Below are 18,164 nucleotides of genomic sequence, written 5' to 3' on the forward strand. Positions count from 1 at the left end.
TGACCTGCCATGAGGTGTTAGTAAAATTCTGTGTGAAGTTTAGAATCATGTTATATAGAAAGAACTTCTTGTTTCAGATTTCGGATGACAGTAACAGTTTTTTTAGTGACTGGTTTCTTTGTTGTGAGATATCTGAAGGCTTTATATCAAAGTCTCCAGTGAGTATTAGAGATGCCTGTGTCCTTTGCCTGTTGTCATATCAACCACTTGTTGAAATTAACATTGCCCTAAATCAGAGAGTGTGGCCCAGTTTGGGTTCTGGATTAAAGGTGATGGAGTGCTTTTGTGCATTAGAGACTTTGAGGAATCAAAGGGGTATAAATGACCTGTACTAGAGGCATAAGGAGCACAAAGGTGCCTGTGATAGTGGACTTTGTTCAGGTGCTTCTGTTAAAGGAGTCTGCAGAAACTTGTTTCAGCACTTTAGGAGTAGTTCCTGAAAAGTCATTAAGGACATCCTACAAAAGTTGTGTGACACTGGACTTCTGTTTTCCTCATTAAAGGTGAGCCATGTCTTTCCATTCTGGGCGAGGATGTCCCCGTGGTCAGGGAGGACCAGGAGCAAGAACTTCAGCACAGACCTACCGCCCTCAAAACCTACGGCAGCTTCACCCTCAACAGCCCTCTGTACAATACCAGTATGACCAGCAAACTGCCCCACCAACAGCCTACTCAAACCCACCAGCCACTGGTTACATGCCTCCCAGGACGGACTTTGTGCCCTACCCTCCTCCAGTGCCCCCTTCCACGCAAAACCCCATCAGCCAGTGTCCCATGAGGCCGCCTTTTCCTAATCACCAGATGAGGCAGAACTTCCCGGTGCCTCCGTGCTTCCCTCCTGCTCCTCCACCAGTGCCAAATCCTAGCAGCACTCCTGTGCCAGGGACTCCTGCCGGGCAAAGCACCTTTCCTTATATAATGCCTCCTCCCACAGTACCTCATCCTCCCCCCCCGCCAGTCATACCACAGCAAGTCAGCTACCAGCCTGTGTACTCCACAGGGTATTCACAGCAGTCCTTCCCACCACCGAGCTTCAACAGCTATCAGCACAGCTCCGGCTCCTTCCAGAGCAGCACTGCCAACAGCAGTGGTGCCAGCAGCCATTTTCGGCACACGGGTCAGTACCAGGGAGAGAAGTCGCAAAGCGATCGACGTTCCCCAGACAGGAGCAAGCACTATGAGGAGCACCGACATCGTGAGCATGGTCACATCCACAGTGACAGGCATCGCTCCACCAACCACAGCGACCGTCGGGAGCGAGGACGGAGTCCAGACAGGAGGAGGCAGGAAAGCAGTCGGCATCGGACAGATTATGACAGAGGAAGGATATCGCCTCATCACAGAAGTTACGAGCGTAACAGGTAACTTGAGCTATCTTCTGCCTGCAGAGGGAGGGCTGTCACCACTGTCCCATAGGCTTTGCATCCATGTTCTTCCCTCGCGCTGGTTTTTCCCTCTAGCTCGGCAGGTTGCCAGTACTCAGGTCTGATGGGAAGAGCTATTGTTTTGACCTCTTTCAGGTACACTGCTTCTGCCTCACTTCTGTAAACTGGTGAACCTGTTGCCCTTGTCCATGGAGATTGCTGAAATCAAAGCAGCTCTCGTTTGAAAACTGAGTGGATTGATGAGTAGTGCTCTGCTCTCACGGGTGTTTACCATAGAAACTTAGGCATGAAAGTAGAGTTGGCAATACTTTGTGCTGAAGATTGTATTAAAAATTGAGCCTTACAAACATTTAAGTCCCAGCACCTCAAATTCCAAGGTTTAGGTACCAGTCAGGGTTCCAAGTGTTGCTTGAACTAGGTCTTGTATTTGTAGAGAAGCAACATCTGGAAGGGTTTGTACTCTAAATGGTGCACATACCTATGCAGCGAAGTTGTATTTTTTTGTGAAAAGCATATTGTGATGTGTTCTTCACACTGCTGTGTCCTTATCCTTGTGGGAAACCAGCACAGATGTGTACAGGCTTTACATGAGCTCCCTGTTGATGCTTAGACCTGCCTGTGTGATTCTATTCAGGATGAAGACCTCAGCAAGCCAGCCTTTTGTCCCTAAGCATAGGTCAGGGTTAAGAATGTCTGGGGTTTTAGTAATCAGCATGTGTGTGTCGTTTTGTGTAACATGATCTCAGCTTACTTCTGTGCTCCTCTCAGGTGTGGAATAGATGAAATGTCAGTTTTATCTTTTAACTTATGTTTTGAACTCTCCTAGGGAGCGGGAACGGGAGAGGCATAGGCACCGTGAAAGCAGACGATCACCATCCCCAGACAGATCCTACAAAAAAGATTACAAGAGAGCAGGAAGGTAAGAAAGGTTACATTCAGTCTCTTGTGGGTTTGAGGCTCTGCATCCACGCATTTTTGTCTGTGTATATGTGCATACATACCTGGTTTGAAGCTCAGAAAAGATGTATGTCAAATTTATAACCATCTACTTATACATGGAAATATCATTTATTTCAAGACCTAGTAGAGTAAGAAACAGGATTAATCTCTGGAGAGAGGGCTTCACTGCTGTGTCCTAAATACTTTGTCTTAAATCTGCTTCCAGTCTGTAAAGTACAAAGATATTTAAAGTCATTCTATGTTTAGATCATCTTTTAGATGCTGTTTCTATATTTGTGCTTCTTTCCTTCTGAGTCCTGGATAGTTAAAATAAGTGCAATATTACTGGCTTTGTAGTCAGAGGAGATTAAAAAAAAAAATTCCTAAACAATATCACAGGTTGTGTTGTTCAAAGGAGTGCCAGAGAGTAACACAAGCAATGTGGCTTCATTATGATCCTTCTAATAAAACATTAACTATTTTTTCATGCAAATGGTTTGCAGTCTATGTATTACAACTTCTTGATATTGTAACTTTTAGTTGTGAGTGATGAGTTTCCAACTTTTTAACAAAATTTTAAAAATGCATCTATAATGGCAGCAGGAATTTCAATCTAAAGTAGCGTATTTTTTCATTCTGTTTGTCAAACATGGTTTAAAATGCAAAAACACTTTAAATTTTAGGTAATTTTTTTGTTGTGGGTCAGAACCACAACATGCTCTACTCTTTATGGTGCAAGTTAAAATGCAGGCAGAGGCAGTTGGATTTTGCTGTCATTTATATGATAGTGTGCTTCAGATCAGTACATCATTCTATTTGCTTTTCCTCATAAAACTGTCAGTGTTAAAGAGAATTGCTTTTGTTCCTTTCTTTAAGCCGGTCTCCCAGCAGAGAGCGAAAGAGACCCCGATGGGAGGAGGACAGAGAAAAGTGGTCTGACAACCAGAGCTCCAGTAAAGAGAAAAGTTATACTGCTATTAAAGACAAGGAATCAGAGGAGAATGCATCTGAAAAAAATGAAGAGGAAGATGAGGAGTTACTTAAACCAGTCTGGGTTCGTTGTACCCACTCTGAAAGCTATTATTCCAATGACCCTATGGATCAAGTGGTATGTTTGTGAGACAACTCTAAAATTACTGTGTACAGTTGTTTATTGATTATTTGATTACTTGATTGATATGAACTCTTCAGCAGGATCATGTTTTGTGTCATTTAATCCTTCCCTCCTCCCAATCGTGTCAGTCTTTTAACCCTGCTAAGGGCTTTATTATTATTTATTATTTATTATTTATTTATTTATTTATTGCTTCTCTATTTTCGTCAGTTTCTTCTGTATGTTTGCATTCAGATTAGCAAAACAAAGAAGAGGGGTAGTTTTTGTCTCCAGGAGGGGAGGAGGTGTTGGGGGGCTTCATTATACCTGTATTTGAGCAGGGATGCCTCAAGCACCGTTATATTTCCACAACTTTGGAGAAATTTTGTACAGAAATAAAAGTCAGGATTTTTTGTACTTAGCGGCAACACTTGCTGGTGGGGTAGTGATAGAGAGGGGAGGTAGAGGGGAGATTTTTTTCTGATCTTTTTATGTTTGTGGCTGGTTGGTTGGGTTTTTTTCTTTGAGAATGACTTGGAAAGTAAATTCCTGGTGATGGAAAACAGGCAGCAAAATGAGGTGTGTGATAAAATATTCTTAGTTGCAAAATAATTTACAGATCTCCTGTTTTTTCCAAACCTGTTAAAAAGCAATGCTGAGCTGTAATAAATATGCTTAGCTATAGTTCTGCTTTGTTAGGCTGAAGGTTTGATGATAATACACCAGCAAATGAAGTAGTTTCTCTGCTAGTTGGTCCAGTGGAGCAATGCAATGGTATACTGAAGCCTTAGCAGGTATTTCCATGTTTCATTGGCCTACACAGCTGTGCTTAGTCCAACTCTTGCTTTTCATCATGAAATGCTGGTATATGTTGAGCACCTCTGCTATGTCAACACTGTCTTTTTTTTGCTCTTGTTTTGTTTTTTTAATAACAGGGGGACTCTACTGTGGTAGGAACAAGCAAGCTCCGAGATCTGTATGAGAAGTTTGATGAGGAGTTAGCAAAGCGACAGGCAAAGGCCAAAGCAGCCAGACCACCCTGGGAGCCACCAAAGACCAAACTGGATGAAGATTTAGGTAAGCAGAAATTATGACAAAGCTCTGAAATTGTGTAATCTCTAGGTGCCAGTTTTTTGGCAGTTTTGTATTTAATAACGTTTGAAAGTTGATCTGTGTTTTTTAAGTCTTTTCTATGTATTGCATATCCGTGGGACTTTTACTGTTGCCGTTGACTGAAGCAAAGCTTGATTTTTCACTCAGACAGCCTAAGGGAAAATGGATATGATCCAGCACTATGATGAAGTCTCTTCCATGGCATGGAATTACCCTGGGTATCATCAGATAGGCTAGAGCATGGTGCACAAGAGGCTTTGTGGGGGTGCTGGTTTTATAGTTCTAAAAAGGAGGCAAGAGGAGTGGTGATAAACTCATATTGGCTGCTTGTTACGACACCAAGTTTGTCTTTCTTCTGGAATGTCTTTAGGTTGTGCAGCTCTGCTGGCTATGATCTTAAGCAGAAGTATTAGTTTTTCAGAACAGATTATCTGCATGGGTGTGCATGATCTGTATGGACCTTCTTGCAGTGAAACAAGTTTGCTAGCTTTATGAGTTACTGGGGAAATACTGGTTGAATTAGCAAGGCATGCTTTTTGATAGTCTCCTCAGTTATTTTCCTTGTTCTGTTTTGTGACAACTGGTAGCTGTTCTTTTTTACACTTCCAGTGTTTCATAGTGTGTTTTTCAGTCCGTGGCATTAGTTCAAGAAATTCGTGGTGTATCATTAATTTAGATATCCTGCTTGGCTCACTTTTAAACTGATGTTTCATTTTTGGTTGTTGAGCTGCTTCAGACTTCCATATCTGAGCTTACTAGTGTCAGAATTTTAATATGTGATTTCTGAAGTTGAAATAAGATGATGTGGGCAGTTATGTGCTGGCAGTATAAAAAGAAGCAATAAAGATGAAGAAAAATAAACAGATTAAATAAAATGTGAATTCACTTGTGCAAATGAAACTCCTTTTTTATGTTTTATTTGAACAGTGTATTTGCACATATTTAAATTCACTCAAGAATCACTAGCCAAGTTAGCTGTAGGGTTTTTCAGGAGCTATATTTTCATGTGGATGAAGCAAGATCTTTTAAAATACCTACATTCATCATACAGGTGTAAAGCTTCACATCTCTGCAGAAGAAGTAATAGCAGTAACTGTGTAATGTGAGATAAAAACGTGCTCTAAGAGCCTTTAGTAAGTCATGAAAGGCTAATGCCAATTCCTGAAATCCAAAAGTTCTGCATTTGTCTTGCAGATTTCCAGCTTACACTTACAGGTCCTTCACTCATTTTGCACCTAAAATTTATGCAACTAATTAATGCTTGCCAGAGAATTTTTAAAACTCAAGCACTTGTGACTATTTGTAGGAATATGCATGTTTGCACATTCATACTAAACCTAATTGCAATACGACCCCTGTAAACCAAATGTCCCAAGGACATATTTTAATAACACCTCGTGCTGAGTTACCAACTGTATAAAAATACACCTTGATTTTAGAAAGAAAAACAGGAAGCATATTTGCTAGTAATTGTTCTCTTTTTTTTTCTCTTTTTTCTTTTAACTAAGGGGAGTCTTGCATTCATTAAATACACAATTTTTAAGCCTTAGTTTGAGTTTTTCAAAGCACTAGCAGTATATTTTCTCTAGTTTAAAAACTTAGAAGAAATTGTTCTTTTCATGAATAATAAACGTGCATTGTGGTTTATGTCTTGGCTATGAAGACAACAGGGAGTTAAGGAGATCTATGGGAATGAGTGACATTGCATACATAATAAGAGGATTCACTTTCAAGTACCAGAGGTTGTTAGAGATATTTGAGATTGGGCTCTGGTTTTCTGTGATTTTTGTTTTTGTGGGTTTTTTCATTTTAATTAAGCCCAGACACTCTTTAACAGTACTTAGACAACACCACACAGGAGACATTTTAGCAAGTCTAAGACTCTTTATTTTTCTTTTGTATTGTTCTCCTCTCTGATAGATCAGAAAAATTGCTTTAGTTAACACAAATAAGAAAACAACCTAACAACAAAAAACCAACCCAAATCAAACAAAAAATGGATAACTCTTACAGCAGGGTTTCCAAAAAACTTAGGACTGGATTAAATCAGCTGGTAACTGCAGGTTTTCTTCTGGTCTGTGGTTTCTAATATGTGATAATGAACTTAATAGAATTTATTTTGAAAAAAGTCTTAACAGTACATGTTCTGTAACTGGATCCATATGTAATGTTTTGAAACTCTTGAATATACAAGCCCTTCTGAAAGTGAGTATTTCTAGGTGAAGTGAAAACTAGATGTAAACTGTTTGTTCAATCATAGCAAGCACAATTAACTTTTTAGCAAGAGGTTCTGTTTAGCTCATGCTAGTTACCTATGTGTATCATTTATCTTTCCTCTCTCTTTTTTTATTTGTTTTTAACTTTACTGTGATACTTGTGTTGGTTATAGCTCTGTAGCCTTTAATGTCAAATAACTGAAATTGTTCTTTTACAACTTAGCAGTGATGCTCCGAGGCAGCCAAATAGCAATCTGATTCATGCAAACAGATGAGTTGTTACAATCACTTAACATCCATATTTGCTGTAATTTTTAATTAAAAATGCAGTTGCTTTCCTTCTTTTCCTTAGTGTGAGCATCATGCACAGTTTTCAGTGTGCTACAGTTAGTTATGTCATGTTAGAGGAGGAATGGCTAATGGTGAAGAGCATTTGTTGGATGTGTTTTGCAACTGATTTTGTTATCTCTGTGTGAATCAGAGAGCTCCAGTGAGTCAGAATGTGACTCTGAAGATGACAGCAGCTGCTCCAGCAGCTCAGATTCGGAAGTTTTTGACGTCATTGCAGAAATTAAGCGTAAAAAAGCACACCCTGATCGTCTCCATGAAGAACTGTGGTACAATGATCCAGGGCAGGTATGATGAGAGAAAAAAGTCTGAAAGCCTGAAAGTCATTCTCCTCTATAGACCTAAAATTCTGCATCATTGTCAAACATACTGGGTGATATGTATTTCAGTGTGCTTTCTTTACCCCCCCCCCCTTTTCTCTTTCCTTCAAATAACTTCTGATTTCAAGAGCGTAGTTCCAGCTTATGAATACTGAGGAGTATTCAGCTGGAATTATTTCTGACAGTGTTAATAAAGCCTAAATTACTAATATTGTACTAATGCTGTCCTCTGAGCCCCAAGATAAAAGTACACAGATGAATTCTGGGATGCAGCAAAGGCAGAATGTTTACGTCCTTTATAAATTTTTCACCTAAAAGGTCTCAGCTCATACTGATAAATAATGTTTTAAATATGTGTTTAATGCACCTAATTTTGTTTCTAAACTGATTTTTTTTGTAAATGCATGGAGATTATAGTTGTCATTAAATGTAATTCCTGAGCTCATGAAGTGTTGTTTTGAATGTGTACATTGCAGAGAAGATTAGTTATTGTTTGCAAATTTACCATCTTCATCTCTCTTAAATATTTTACACTCTATTATTTTTGTCAAATGGCATCTCAGTAAATTTATTTTTCTGACACTTTGTGTGATGCATGAGTTTAACATGCAACAAATCATAATGCCAAGAGATACTGCAATTCTTACTGCCACTGTGGTAATTCAGAGGTCTGTTGAATATTCTATTTCAGACTCATATTTATGCTTCTAGTTTTAAAAAAATAAAATTGACTGAGAATAGCTAGCTGGTTTTATTTGTTTGAAAAACAAAATCAGCAAACTGTTCAGATACTTAACTGATAAAACTGCAGCTTCAAAGTAATATTGGCCAAATAAAAAGAATGTGGAATGTAAGACGAATAGTTTTAGGAATGTGTGGTTTATGAGTTTCCTGCTGAAAGCTTTCCTTCCCAAAAACTTTCTTGAGACTTGCCCTTAATCTTTTTTGAAGGGGCTGAAAACAGATCATGGTGAGCTTGTCATTGCTGTGCCAAATCTGAGTAGATTTTATTTGAAAACATTTGGTATTCTCCTAGGTATTTATCTGGTATACCAAAATGCTTTCAAACTTTTCACTACATGAAACAGGAATGATTGCCATGCACAATGGCACTAAGAATTAGACGTCTGCCACAACTGAATTTTTAGAATGGATCTTCCCAGCCCTTCACTATGATCAATGTGTTTTTCGTGTTGGATAATCTCCCAACAGTGCTGGCATTTGCCAGAAAGTAAGTTTCTAAAGCAGATGCTACCCAGTGGGCCTTTGCTCACAGGTGTTACCCAGTTGTTTGCGTTGCCCTTTTTGTCAAAGGAGGATAGAAGCCATTGTCTTAGTTTATGTAATGTGATGATTTTTCAACATCATTTTATCAGCACTTCATGATTACTCTTCTGCATTTTTTTCAATGAACTGTGTGTCATTAGGGATAAGTATGTATCTGACTTGCTTCCCAAGCTTTGGGCTTTGCATATACTTATTTCTCTTGGTCTGAGCTTGTACATTTAATGTGACAGAGGAAGCATTGGTGCTGAACAGTTCTAAGAAGTAAGGATGAGATATTAAAAAATAAGTGATGGTTATTTTAATGGCTTTAGTAAGCCCTTATTTTTTGGGAAGTGATGAGCCATTTGCCACTGAATGCATTTTTTAACTCCCTTCTGTTTTGTGGCTTTGTAAGCCAAGAGGAAGTATACTTTTACCTAGAAGCATGAGTCAATTTAATTGAGCCTATACTTTTCTCAGGAGTTTCAGAGTGTGGATAAAATGCGTGAACAAAAAAAAAAAAAGCTTGCATGACTAAGCTCCCAAAGGAGTAGAGAAATACCCTATTGCTTATGTTCCTTTGCATGTATCCACTGTGCCAGTGTGCACTGTGAAGAAATTGAATTTCTATGAACCTTTAGAAAATTAACATCAAAACTAAAAAGTTATATTACTCTGCCAACTGTCGGAATCTACCTTAACAGCAGTTTGGTAGTTTTTGCTTCCTGATGTTACTTCACATTGTATCTTCCTATGATAATCCTGTTTAGGTCCACCATGGACACTGTTTACATTTTCGGATTGCTTGCAGTAGTCAAAAGTTCTGGTGGTTCCTATGTTGCATTGTAGGTCTGTTTTGTTTTTCTTTAAAAAAAAAAAATAAAAAAAAAATCTTTAAGTTCTTGAATTCAGACTTCGAAAAACTCTATTAAAACCTCGGGCTGGGAAGTTCATTTCTTTCCTTGGTTTGCTTCTGGGGATGTTTGTAGGATTTCTGCCATGAGCATTATGTTAAGTGCAGAAAGCTTTAGGGTATTGCAGTAATTTATAGTAGGCATTGAACTTGGTCATAAAAGTGAAAAGACAGACAGTAGCTTTATACCCTGTGCCATCACCATTTTTGGTATAGCTACTTGATTCACCTATATGGAATACTGAAATGTATACTTTTTTCACTTTTTGTCTTTTAATGATTACAGGGTGGATTTTGAGTGTTCTTTAAAGTATCAAAATCTTCAAATTATCTGCTTTGCATATTTCAGGTGATAGCCTTGTCACATAGCAGAGGGGTTAATCAGGGACAGGATTTCATTCATTGTAGTGAGTAGAACTGTTTCAGGGTGGATATTTCAGCATGTAGATATTTGCATGTACATGTTTAGAGCCTGAATTGTGTTTCAGTGAGACAGTGTGCTTTCTGTATGTATAAGAAATGGTAAGAGTGGTACACTTTTATTTGAGAGCATTTTTCCATCTTGTGCTTCTGAAACAGTGATGAAGTTCTAATGCTATCGTGCAGTTTTCTTATGCTAGTCTGTACTGTTTCAGTTCTGTTGACTTACAAACATCCACTTAATCTGAGCATGACAGGCTTTTAGAAGCATCGGCACTCTGGTCTTTAAAACCAACATATTTTTCCAACACTATTTTTCACTAAAAACAGAAACCTACTTTATTTTTGACAGATGAATGATGGACCTTTGTGCAAGTGCAGTGCTAAAGCCCGACGAACGGGAATAAGACATGGCATTTATCCTGGTGAAGAGGTAAGTAATTACAAGAATTGCAGTTACGAACTGAAACTTGCTGCTATAAATTCGTGCTTGGTTTGATTCAAGTTTTTTTCCACATTATTTATGGGCTGAGTAAAAACTCCTGTGCAACTTTAAATCACTTAGTTGTGCAACCTCGTATTTAAAAGACAGTACTGGTAATGAAATCCACCTAAAAACTATGAAAAACTTTTCCATGTATTTATTTAGTTTTAGGTTTGGATTTTTGTTAAGTTTCTGAAAAACAATTACATGAATAAAAAACATGTGGTCAAAGTTCTACCATCTTCAAGTGGTATGCTAAGAGTATGTTATGTACCTCTTTGTGAAGGGATTGCTTTCAAAATTGCTTTACTTATTTCAAGTAAATAAAGTAGTAATTCAGCTGCTGACAGGAGCAGCAACATGTCAGGAGGTGCTGTTGCCTTAGCACTAGAGCATGTTTGCTCTGACAGTGTGCAGACAGTTTATTAATTTCTATGAATATCTGATTTGAAAAAAAAATATTCCTTCAGCTTACTGATATATTTTACAAATGTAATGTGTTTCTATTGAAAATTGTTGTTGGAATAGTGCTTGGGCCTCCTCAAGCTTTTTCATTCTAAAAAACTTCATTGTTGTGAGACAATTTGTAAGCACTAATATTACGGAATTATTTTGGTTGGAAAAGACCTTTAAGATCATGAAGTCCAACTGTTACCCCAGCACTGCCGATGTATGTTTTACATTTCTAATTTTTCTTGAATAATTTCATTTTTCAGTATACATTTTTACATATATTTACTGAAACATTCTTTTCTTTCTCTGCAGTGAATGTTTCTTTGAGTTATTCCCTGTGAGAAAAATGGCCTTGGTTTTTTATAAATTGCTTCAGTTCAGAATCAGTTCCTCATCATCTCTAGAGTTTTTCTTGCAGAGGAGGGAGAAAAATTTAGCAGGAGAAAACTGATACATAAAACTTGCAGCATGAAGGCAGCTGCCCCCTGGAGCAAGGCCAGCTGCAAATTTGAGGTTTCAGATAATCTCCTAGAATATACTAGCTCCTACAGTCTCCTGTAGGTAAACCTGCTTAGCTTTTTAACTGCTTTGTCTCAGCAGTGAGAGGCTTAGAGGCTGAACAGCCTGAGTTATTGCCCTTCCTGATGGGTGGGTTTTACAAAGTGCACAGAGCTGCCTGATGGTGATTCTATTGTGCCACTGCAATCAGGCCAACTTTCGTAAACCTATTTCGTGTAGCACCCTGCTTGCTGCTATGACTTTGGGCTTTTTTTCATGCACAGATGTATTCTGAGCAGATGGGTGGCAGCCTTTGAACTGCAGCAATGTATGTTGGATGTATATGCAGTTGGATGTATATGCAGTTGGATGTAGGGCATATGAGAAGTGGTTTTGTCTTGCTGCTGAGGATTTTTGCGTGTTTAAAACTGGACTGCTTCAGAACATGCTGGAAAAAAACATGAATCCCAGGTGTTTGGTGTTGCATCGGAGGGCTGTGTGCCTTTGGACCTCGCAGGCCAATTACAGCCTGCTGGGTAGAGCAGGGTTATGAGTGCTGCATCTCTAGTGATAGACTAATCCTTTCTCTTTAGGCCTCAGATTTGCCCCAGGCAGATGAGCTGATACGTATCCTGATAGCATCCTTGGAGATCTTATCATGTGAGGTCTAGGTTCCTTTTTGTAAGCTTGTAAAATCAATTTCCTGAAACAAATTTATACAAAAGAGGAAATCAATCTGGTATGTAAATGACTTAACTGCTGTGTGTAAGGAAGATGGAGAGTCAAATGGAAAATCAAAAAAAGTGTTGCTGTTTTTCACCTCCTTTCCTTTTAAATAGCTTTTAAAATATTTCTGAAAGTGAAAATGTAGATAAGGCAACATTTTCATCTCCCTAGAATGCTTAATTATGACTACCTGCTTTTGTTTAATTTTTCCTTGTGCATATTTCATGGCTATTAAAAATGCTTTATTCTCTCTTTTAATCTAAATTTGCCTTGACTCTACACATAATTCTACTTATCTCTTTCTTTAAGCCCATTAAACCATGTCGCCCCATGACCAACAATGCTGGAAGGCTTTACCACTATCGAATTACTGTGTCACCTCCCACAAATTTCTTAGTAAGTATTTTATAAATAATTCTAACTAGGACGCTAATTTTGTTTTCAATAATGGAAGTAATACTGCTTCTTGCTTACTCCATGGTTGTTTTATTTTCTTTTTTAGACAGATAGACCTACTGTTATTGAGTATGATGACCATGAATATATCTTTGAAGGGTTCTCAATGTTTTCACATGCCCCACTTACAAATGTAAGTATATTCATAACTAGATACCTGGCATCTCTTTTGAAGCTAAGCTGTTTCTGCCTTAAGTTCAGCTTTTCTAGGGCAATGATACATGTATGTTACAAACATCTTGCCAGCCCTGGGGACCCGAAGAAGACATTGATTCCAATGAGTCCTCAGGTTTTGTCTTGACTGATTGTGGTAATCGTTTTCTTCAAACTGTGACTGAGACTGTGATATGCATCAAAGTAGTCATAGAATCATTGACTGGTTTGGGTTGGAAGAGACCTCAGAGATCATCTAGTTCCAACCCTCCAGGGACACTACTGTACCAGGTTGCTTAAGCCCCATTCAGCCTTGACTTTGAACACTTCCAGGGAGGGGGGCATCCACAACTTCTCAGGGCAACCTTTTCTAGTGCAAATAAACCTCACAGCAAATAATTTTTTCTTAATATCTAATGTAAACTACCCTCTTTCAAGTTAAAATGATTACCCCTCATCCTGTTGCTATATACCCTTGAAAATGTTTCTCTCCAACTTCCTTGTAGGCCCCCTTCAGGTACTGGAAGGCCAACATTTCCCTGGAGCCTTCTTCATGCTGAACAACCCCAGATCTCTCAGCCTGTCTTTGTAGGAGAGGGGCTCCAGTCCTCTGATCATCTCAGTGGCCCTTCTCTGGACTTGCTCCCATAGCTCCATGTCCTTCTTATGTTTGGGACTACAGAACTGGACACAGTACACATCCCACTCCATGTGGGATCTCATGAGAGAGAGGGGTATAAATATGCAGTCCTCTCGTGGGCAGAAGCCTGTATACTTGAGTTCACAACCTTCTTACTGGGAATCTGTCATTCTTCAGGGCTACAAAAGGAGACTGGACTTGCTCTGTACCATATTCCTTAGCAGCGCCTTCCTTCTCAATGGTTTTACTTATTTCACAGTTGGGAAGTGAAATGAACCATGGAATAACTTGTTGAAACTCTTATTTGGATTTAAATTGGATAAGGAGGTTTGCTAAGTTGGAAAAGTTCATAGAAAAAACCTAGAAAAAAAGTTTTTCCTTTAAGTGATAGATGGATTTATATTGGCAATACACTCTAAATTTAGAGATTTCTCTGTTCCAAAAACTTACCTAGATATACCCACTGCTTCCTAAAATCCATTCAGCTTCTTCAGGAACTAGGCAAGTTATGATTGTTAAAAGCTGTAGATATTTAAAGGCAATTAATTTTATGCTTTGAAATAAAATACAACAAGAAAAGGAATTTCTTGACAGGAAGGGTTGTTAGGCATTGGAAAAGGCTGCCCAGGGAATTGGTTGAGTCATTAAATATCATACCCTGGGGGGATTTAAAAACCATATAGATGAGGTGCTCAGACATTTAGAGGTGGACTTGGCAGTGCTAGGCTAACTTGATGATCTTAAAGGTCTTTTCCTACTAAAATCATGCTTCTATGATTGGTACCTAACTGTCCTGCTTTTCAATATGAGTTACCCATATCTGATTGAAAGATATGCAAATACCTAATTTCCGTATACTTGATTTTTTTTTTTTATCTTAGTATTTCAAGAACTGTTTTTTCAAATGCTGTGGTGCTTGCTTATTTCTTGTTTCTACACCTGTTGCTAACTACACCACCAATGTGAAAACCCAGAATAGGAAAGAAAAGTTATTGGTACAGGACTGTAAGAATACTGGAACTGAGAAGAAAGTGAAACAGTTTGCTTCCATAATGGATATGACATTGCTTCTGGGTGGGTGGGAGAAGGGACTCTGATTGAGAGGAAGTCAATGAGATGGTGGAGTTAAACCTGTGGTGTGGCATTGTGAAGCACTCCTGCTTTGTAGCAGTGCATCACTCTGGGTGGTCAAGGCAGATTTTTTCCCAAGGCTTTACATCGTCACACTGCAAACAATCAAAAAGGAACAGATTTATTTTGCTTCCATTACAAAGTAAAGAGACCACCTTATCTTTATAATTCTTGTGTCCACTCCATGACAGGAAAGGCAGAGACTTATGGGAATCTTTTCTTTACAGAGAACAAAGAAAATTTTTGTCTGACATGAGTAGTTAGTGAAGACCTTGAGTTTACTTTTACTGTAAAGTGCATGGTTTTGTTTTGTTTTTCCAATTTCAAATAGGGAAAATGATCAGCAAATTATTAATTTTTTACAGGATTGAATTCAAAACAATGCCATGTTGTCAGTTCCTGTAGCTAATGGGTATAAAGCCCTTTGGAAGAAGTCTCTTGCTGTCATGATAGGATTTTTGGCAACATAAAAGGTGTTATTTGAGAGATGTATTTAATAAAAGGGAGGTGGCAAAGGGTAGCTAAAGCAGAGGTCCCAACACCAGCATCTTTAAATGAACCAAGTTGCTGTAATTTGAAGTCTGAGTTTCACACAATGTTATTACTAAGTAATAATGGAACATGTCAGATATTAGGGAAAATGGTTAGTACATGGAGATTTTGTTCCTGGTCACTTCTGTAAAGTGTTCATTTCCTATTCAATATAAATAAAAATAGTCTACGCTACTGAGTTTATGAATCAACATGCCCTCTCCTGGTTGAATTTACATTTGAGAAAATAAGCAGTCACCTTATTTATTTATTTATTTATTATATCTGCTGATATAAATGTGACAGGTTTTCATCTGCTCAGATTTGAAACAGGACCTTTAACTTCTAAGAGTTTGGGGGGGGGGGTTGTATTTACATTTCATACTGTATTACAGTATAATAAAATATTACAAGTGTAATATTTTGTTTGTTCTAGTGCCTTAGTTTATCATGTAGATATCAACAGATTTTTGTAGACAAAATAATTAGATGCTTAACAGTGAACTGCAAGAAGATGCAAGCAGAATCGTGCACCTCGGAGGGCACTGATTTCAGCGCTGATATTTGTGTCCTTGCCAGTGCAAAATAACCTTGGGTTGCCTCCTTTCCACAGATCATTGAAGTGTTCTAAAGTTCTTTTACGCTCGCAAGGCCAGTGAACAGTAAAATGTGCTAAGAGCTGTAAACATGTAGGGCAGCATTAGGCATTTCTGCAGTCTTTTAGAAGTCTAGCTTTTTTGCTTAAAAAGAAGTCCCGTTTAAGAAAAGAAGCAATCACCTTCAGCAGTCCATGTACTTTACAGAGAAAGGAATCTTTTTCGAAAAGTGAAAATAAAGAATCAGATGTTTGTCTTACTAGTTAGTTCAGCAAACCTCTGGGAATATTTATCAGCATAACCTTGTAAATTTATCTTGAAGTTCTTCTGTTGTGTTGCTATAACTTAAAGCCATATTTTAAGACAGTGTAACTAACAGAATTTGCAGTGTGCTTAAAAACACCATGCCTTCAGATCACTGCATCAATCTGACATGTTCTGATGCCAACAATAAATTCAGTTCCAAATATAGAAGTGAGAGAAGCTACGGGTTTGCAGAACTTTGCTTTTTCTTCTGCACAAAATTTCATCTCCAGTAGAGGGCATTATTTAATCACCTTTTAGCATCCCTCCCGTCAGCCTTGTGTTATTAGAGGTTGAGGTTAGAACTGTTACTTCTCTTGCACATGTTTGTGTTCCTGTCTTTTCATGATCCCCCAGAACAGCTGGTTTAGTAAGTGTCCTTTTCAGCAGACAGAAATACCTCTGCATACAAAATTGTATTAATTTTATATTGGATGCTATGTAGTTTTTCATGCTGAATTTCTATTTTCCTTTCAGATTCCTCTGTGTAAAGTAATCAGATTTAACATTGACTATACGATTCATTTCATTGAAGAAATGATGCCTGAGGTAAGAGGGATAATTAGTCAAGATTCAGAGCCCGTTGTGAGTTGCTGATACACTTAATTTATTAAACTTTTCAGAATCCCATTTCATGAAGTCTTCTAGGAGACAGGCTGTGTTCTGAACCAGTGCCTGAAAAGGAACTTGCACTCACAGGTTCTATCATAAATCCATCTATGTAGTCTATCATATAGTAAAATCACCTAGTATGAAGATCTTCTATCAATGTCTTCTTTTCATTTTAAGTTATATATATGTCAGGTACTCTTATCTGTAAGCTGACTTAGGCATTATCCTTCTTTTATGGATAACAAAAACAAGGCATATGGAGGTGTTGACTTGCCAGAACCACATAATTCAGTGACAGTGCTGAAACCTGAGTTTCAAGCTATGAAGATTGCATATCAGTACTTAATATAAGTTGTTGTCAAAACAAATTTCTAATGGATCCAAACAAAGCACATTCAGTACATAATTATTTTTTTTTATTATTACAAATTAATCTATTAATCTCTGGTGAAGCCAGTTTGTGATGTAAATAGCTGCAGTAGAACAGCATGTGTAGTTACAGAAGCACCCTTGCATATTAACTACAAAGATATGATCAGTGTTCAATTTAGTCACATATATTTACATTTTTATTTCTAGTTATATCTCTTTTTGTTGCTCAGCAGCAACTAAATGTATGCAAAAGCCCCAAAATTCCTCAGAAAGATTTACTTCATCAAAGCAGTTCATTTCTTGTTACTGAATCCATTGTGTTGTCTCCAGATCTTGTTCTAAAACAACAAATGGGTGCCAAGCAAAAAGGGGAATCAACTTTTTTTTTTTTTTTTTTTTAAACTCCTGATCTGGCCTACAGCACTATTTGCAGGTCACCTTTACTAATGCATTCTTACAAAAGAGGTTGTGGTGTTGGGTTTGGAATTTATGGCTTGTATCAGGCACATACAATTAAAACCAACTTGTCCTGATGTTGATAAGAAAGGTTTTTTAAGTTCCTTCATTTCTGAATAAAAGCTTTTTGTCTTGGAGAAGAATCTCGTAATTCTTGCCTGTAGGGTTGATTTGGACATTGACTGAAGAATCTTCATTACAATCCTTTCTTGACAATACTCTCTGAAGAGATCACTGTGCTATGTTTCAATGTTTCAGGAGATGATTGTGAATATATCAGTCCTGTTTCCAAACCCAGCATCTTAGTGGTTGGTAAATATGTAGACACTAATTTCTCCACTGCTTTATTTAAATATGAGTGGCATTATTTGTATTACAGATTTATATAGTTATAATGCTGGTGTGTTTTGTTTTCTTTCCCCAGAATTTTTGTGTGAGAGGGCTTGAGCTGTTCTCTTCATATCTATTCAAAGATATTTTGGAGCTCTATGACTGGAATCTTAAAGGTAACTAATTTCTATTTAGGGAAAAAAAGCCATACAAAACCCCAAGTAATTGTAGATTTGAAAAAGTAGGACTCTCTTTTGTTATGTTTTTTTGTTTTAAAAAGAACAATTAGTATGAAGGTCAAAAGAACAATGTCAAATGCTGGTTTATTTGGGAGGGGCAAACTCTCATTTTGTTCTTCAAGAATATGCAGTTTATTGGAGTTTACCAATGTGGGCTGTATCAAATGTACC

The 18,164-nt window shown here is 37.8% G+C and overlaps 1 protein-coding gene across 2 annotated transcripts in view; it reads left to right on the forward strand.

Annotated features, from left to right (window-relative positions):
• Positions 1–18,164, forward strand: part of DROSHA (drosha ribonuclease III) — a 71,164-nt gene that overhangs the window by 2,217 nt on the left and 50,783 nt on the right. For both annotated transcript variants that reach the window (XM_071736630.1, XM_071736629.1), the window contains 10 exons: positions 504–1,361; positions 2,212–2,304; positions 3,201–3,432; positions 4,353–4,494; positions 7,228–7,382; positions 10,366–10,446; positions 12,484–12,570; positions 12,677–12,763; positions 16,462–16,533; positions 17,849–17,930. In XM_071736630.1, the coding sequence (XP_071592731.1) occupies positions 511–1,361; positions 2,212–2,304; positions 3,201–3,432; positions 4,353–4,494; positions 7,228–7,382; positions 10,366–10,446; positions 12,484–12,570; positions 12,677–12,763; positions 16,462–16,533; positions 17,849–17,930 (1,882 nt within the window). In that variant the 5' untranslated portion in view covers positions 504–510. The remainder of the gene's footprint in view (positions 1–503; positions 1,362–2,211; positions 2,305–3,200; positions 3,433–4,352; positions 4,495–7,227; positions 7,383–10,365; positions 10,447–12,483; positions 12,571–12,676; positions 12,764–16,461; positions 16,534–17,848; positions 17,931–18,164) is intronic.

The sequence above is a fragment of the Heliangelus exortis genome, chromosome 2 (genome assembly GCF_036169615.1).
Source record: "Heliangelus exortis chromosome 2, bHelExo1.hap1, whole genome shotgun sequence".
NCBI classification, from domain to species: Eukaryota; Metazoa; Chordata; class Aves; order Apodiformes; family Trochilidae; genus Heliangelus; species Heliangelus exortis.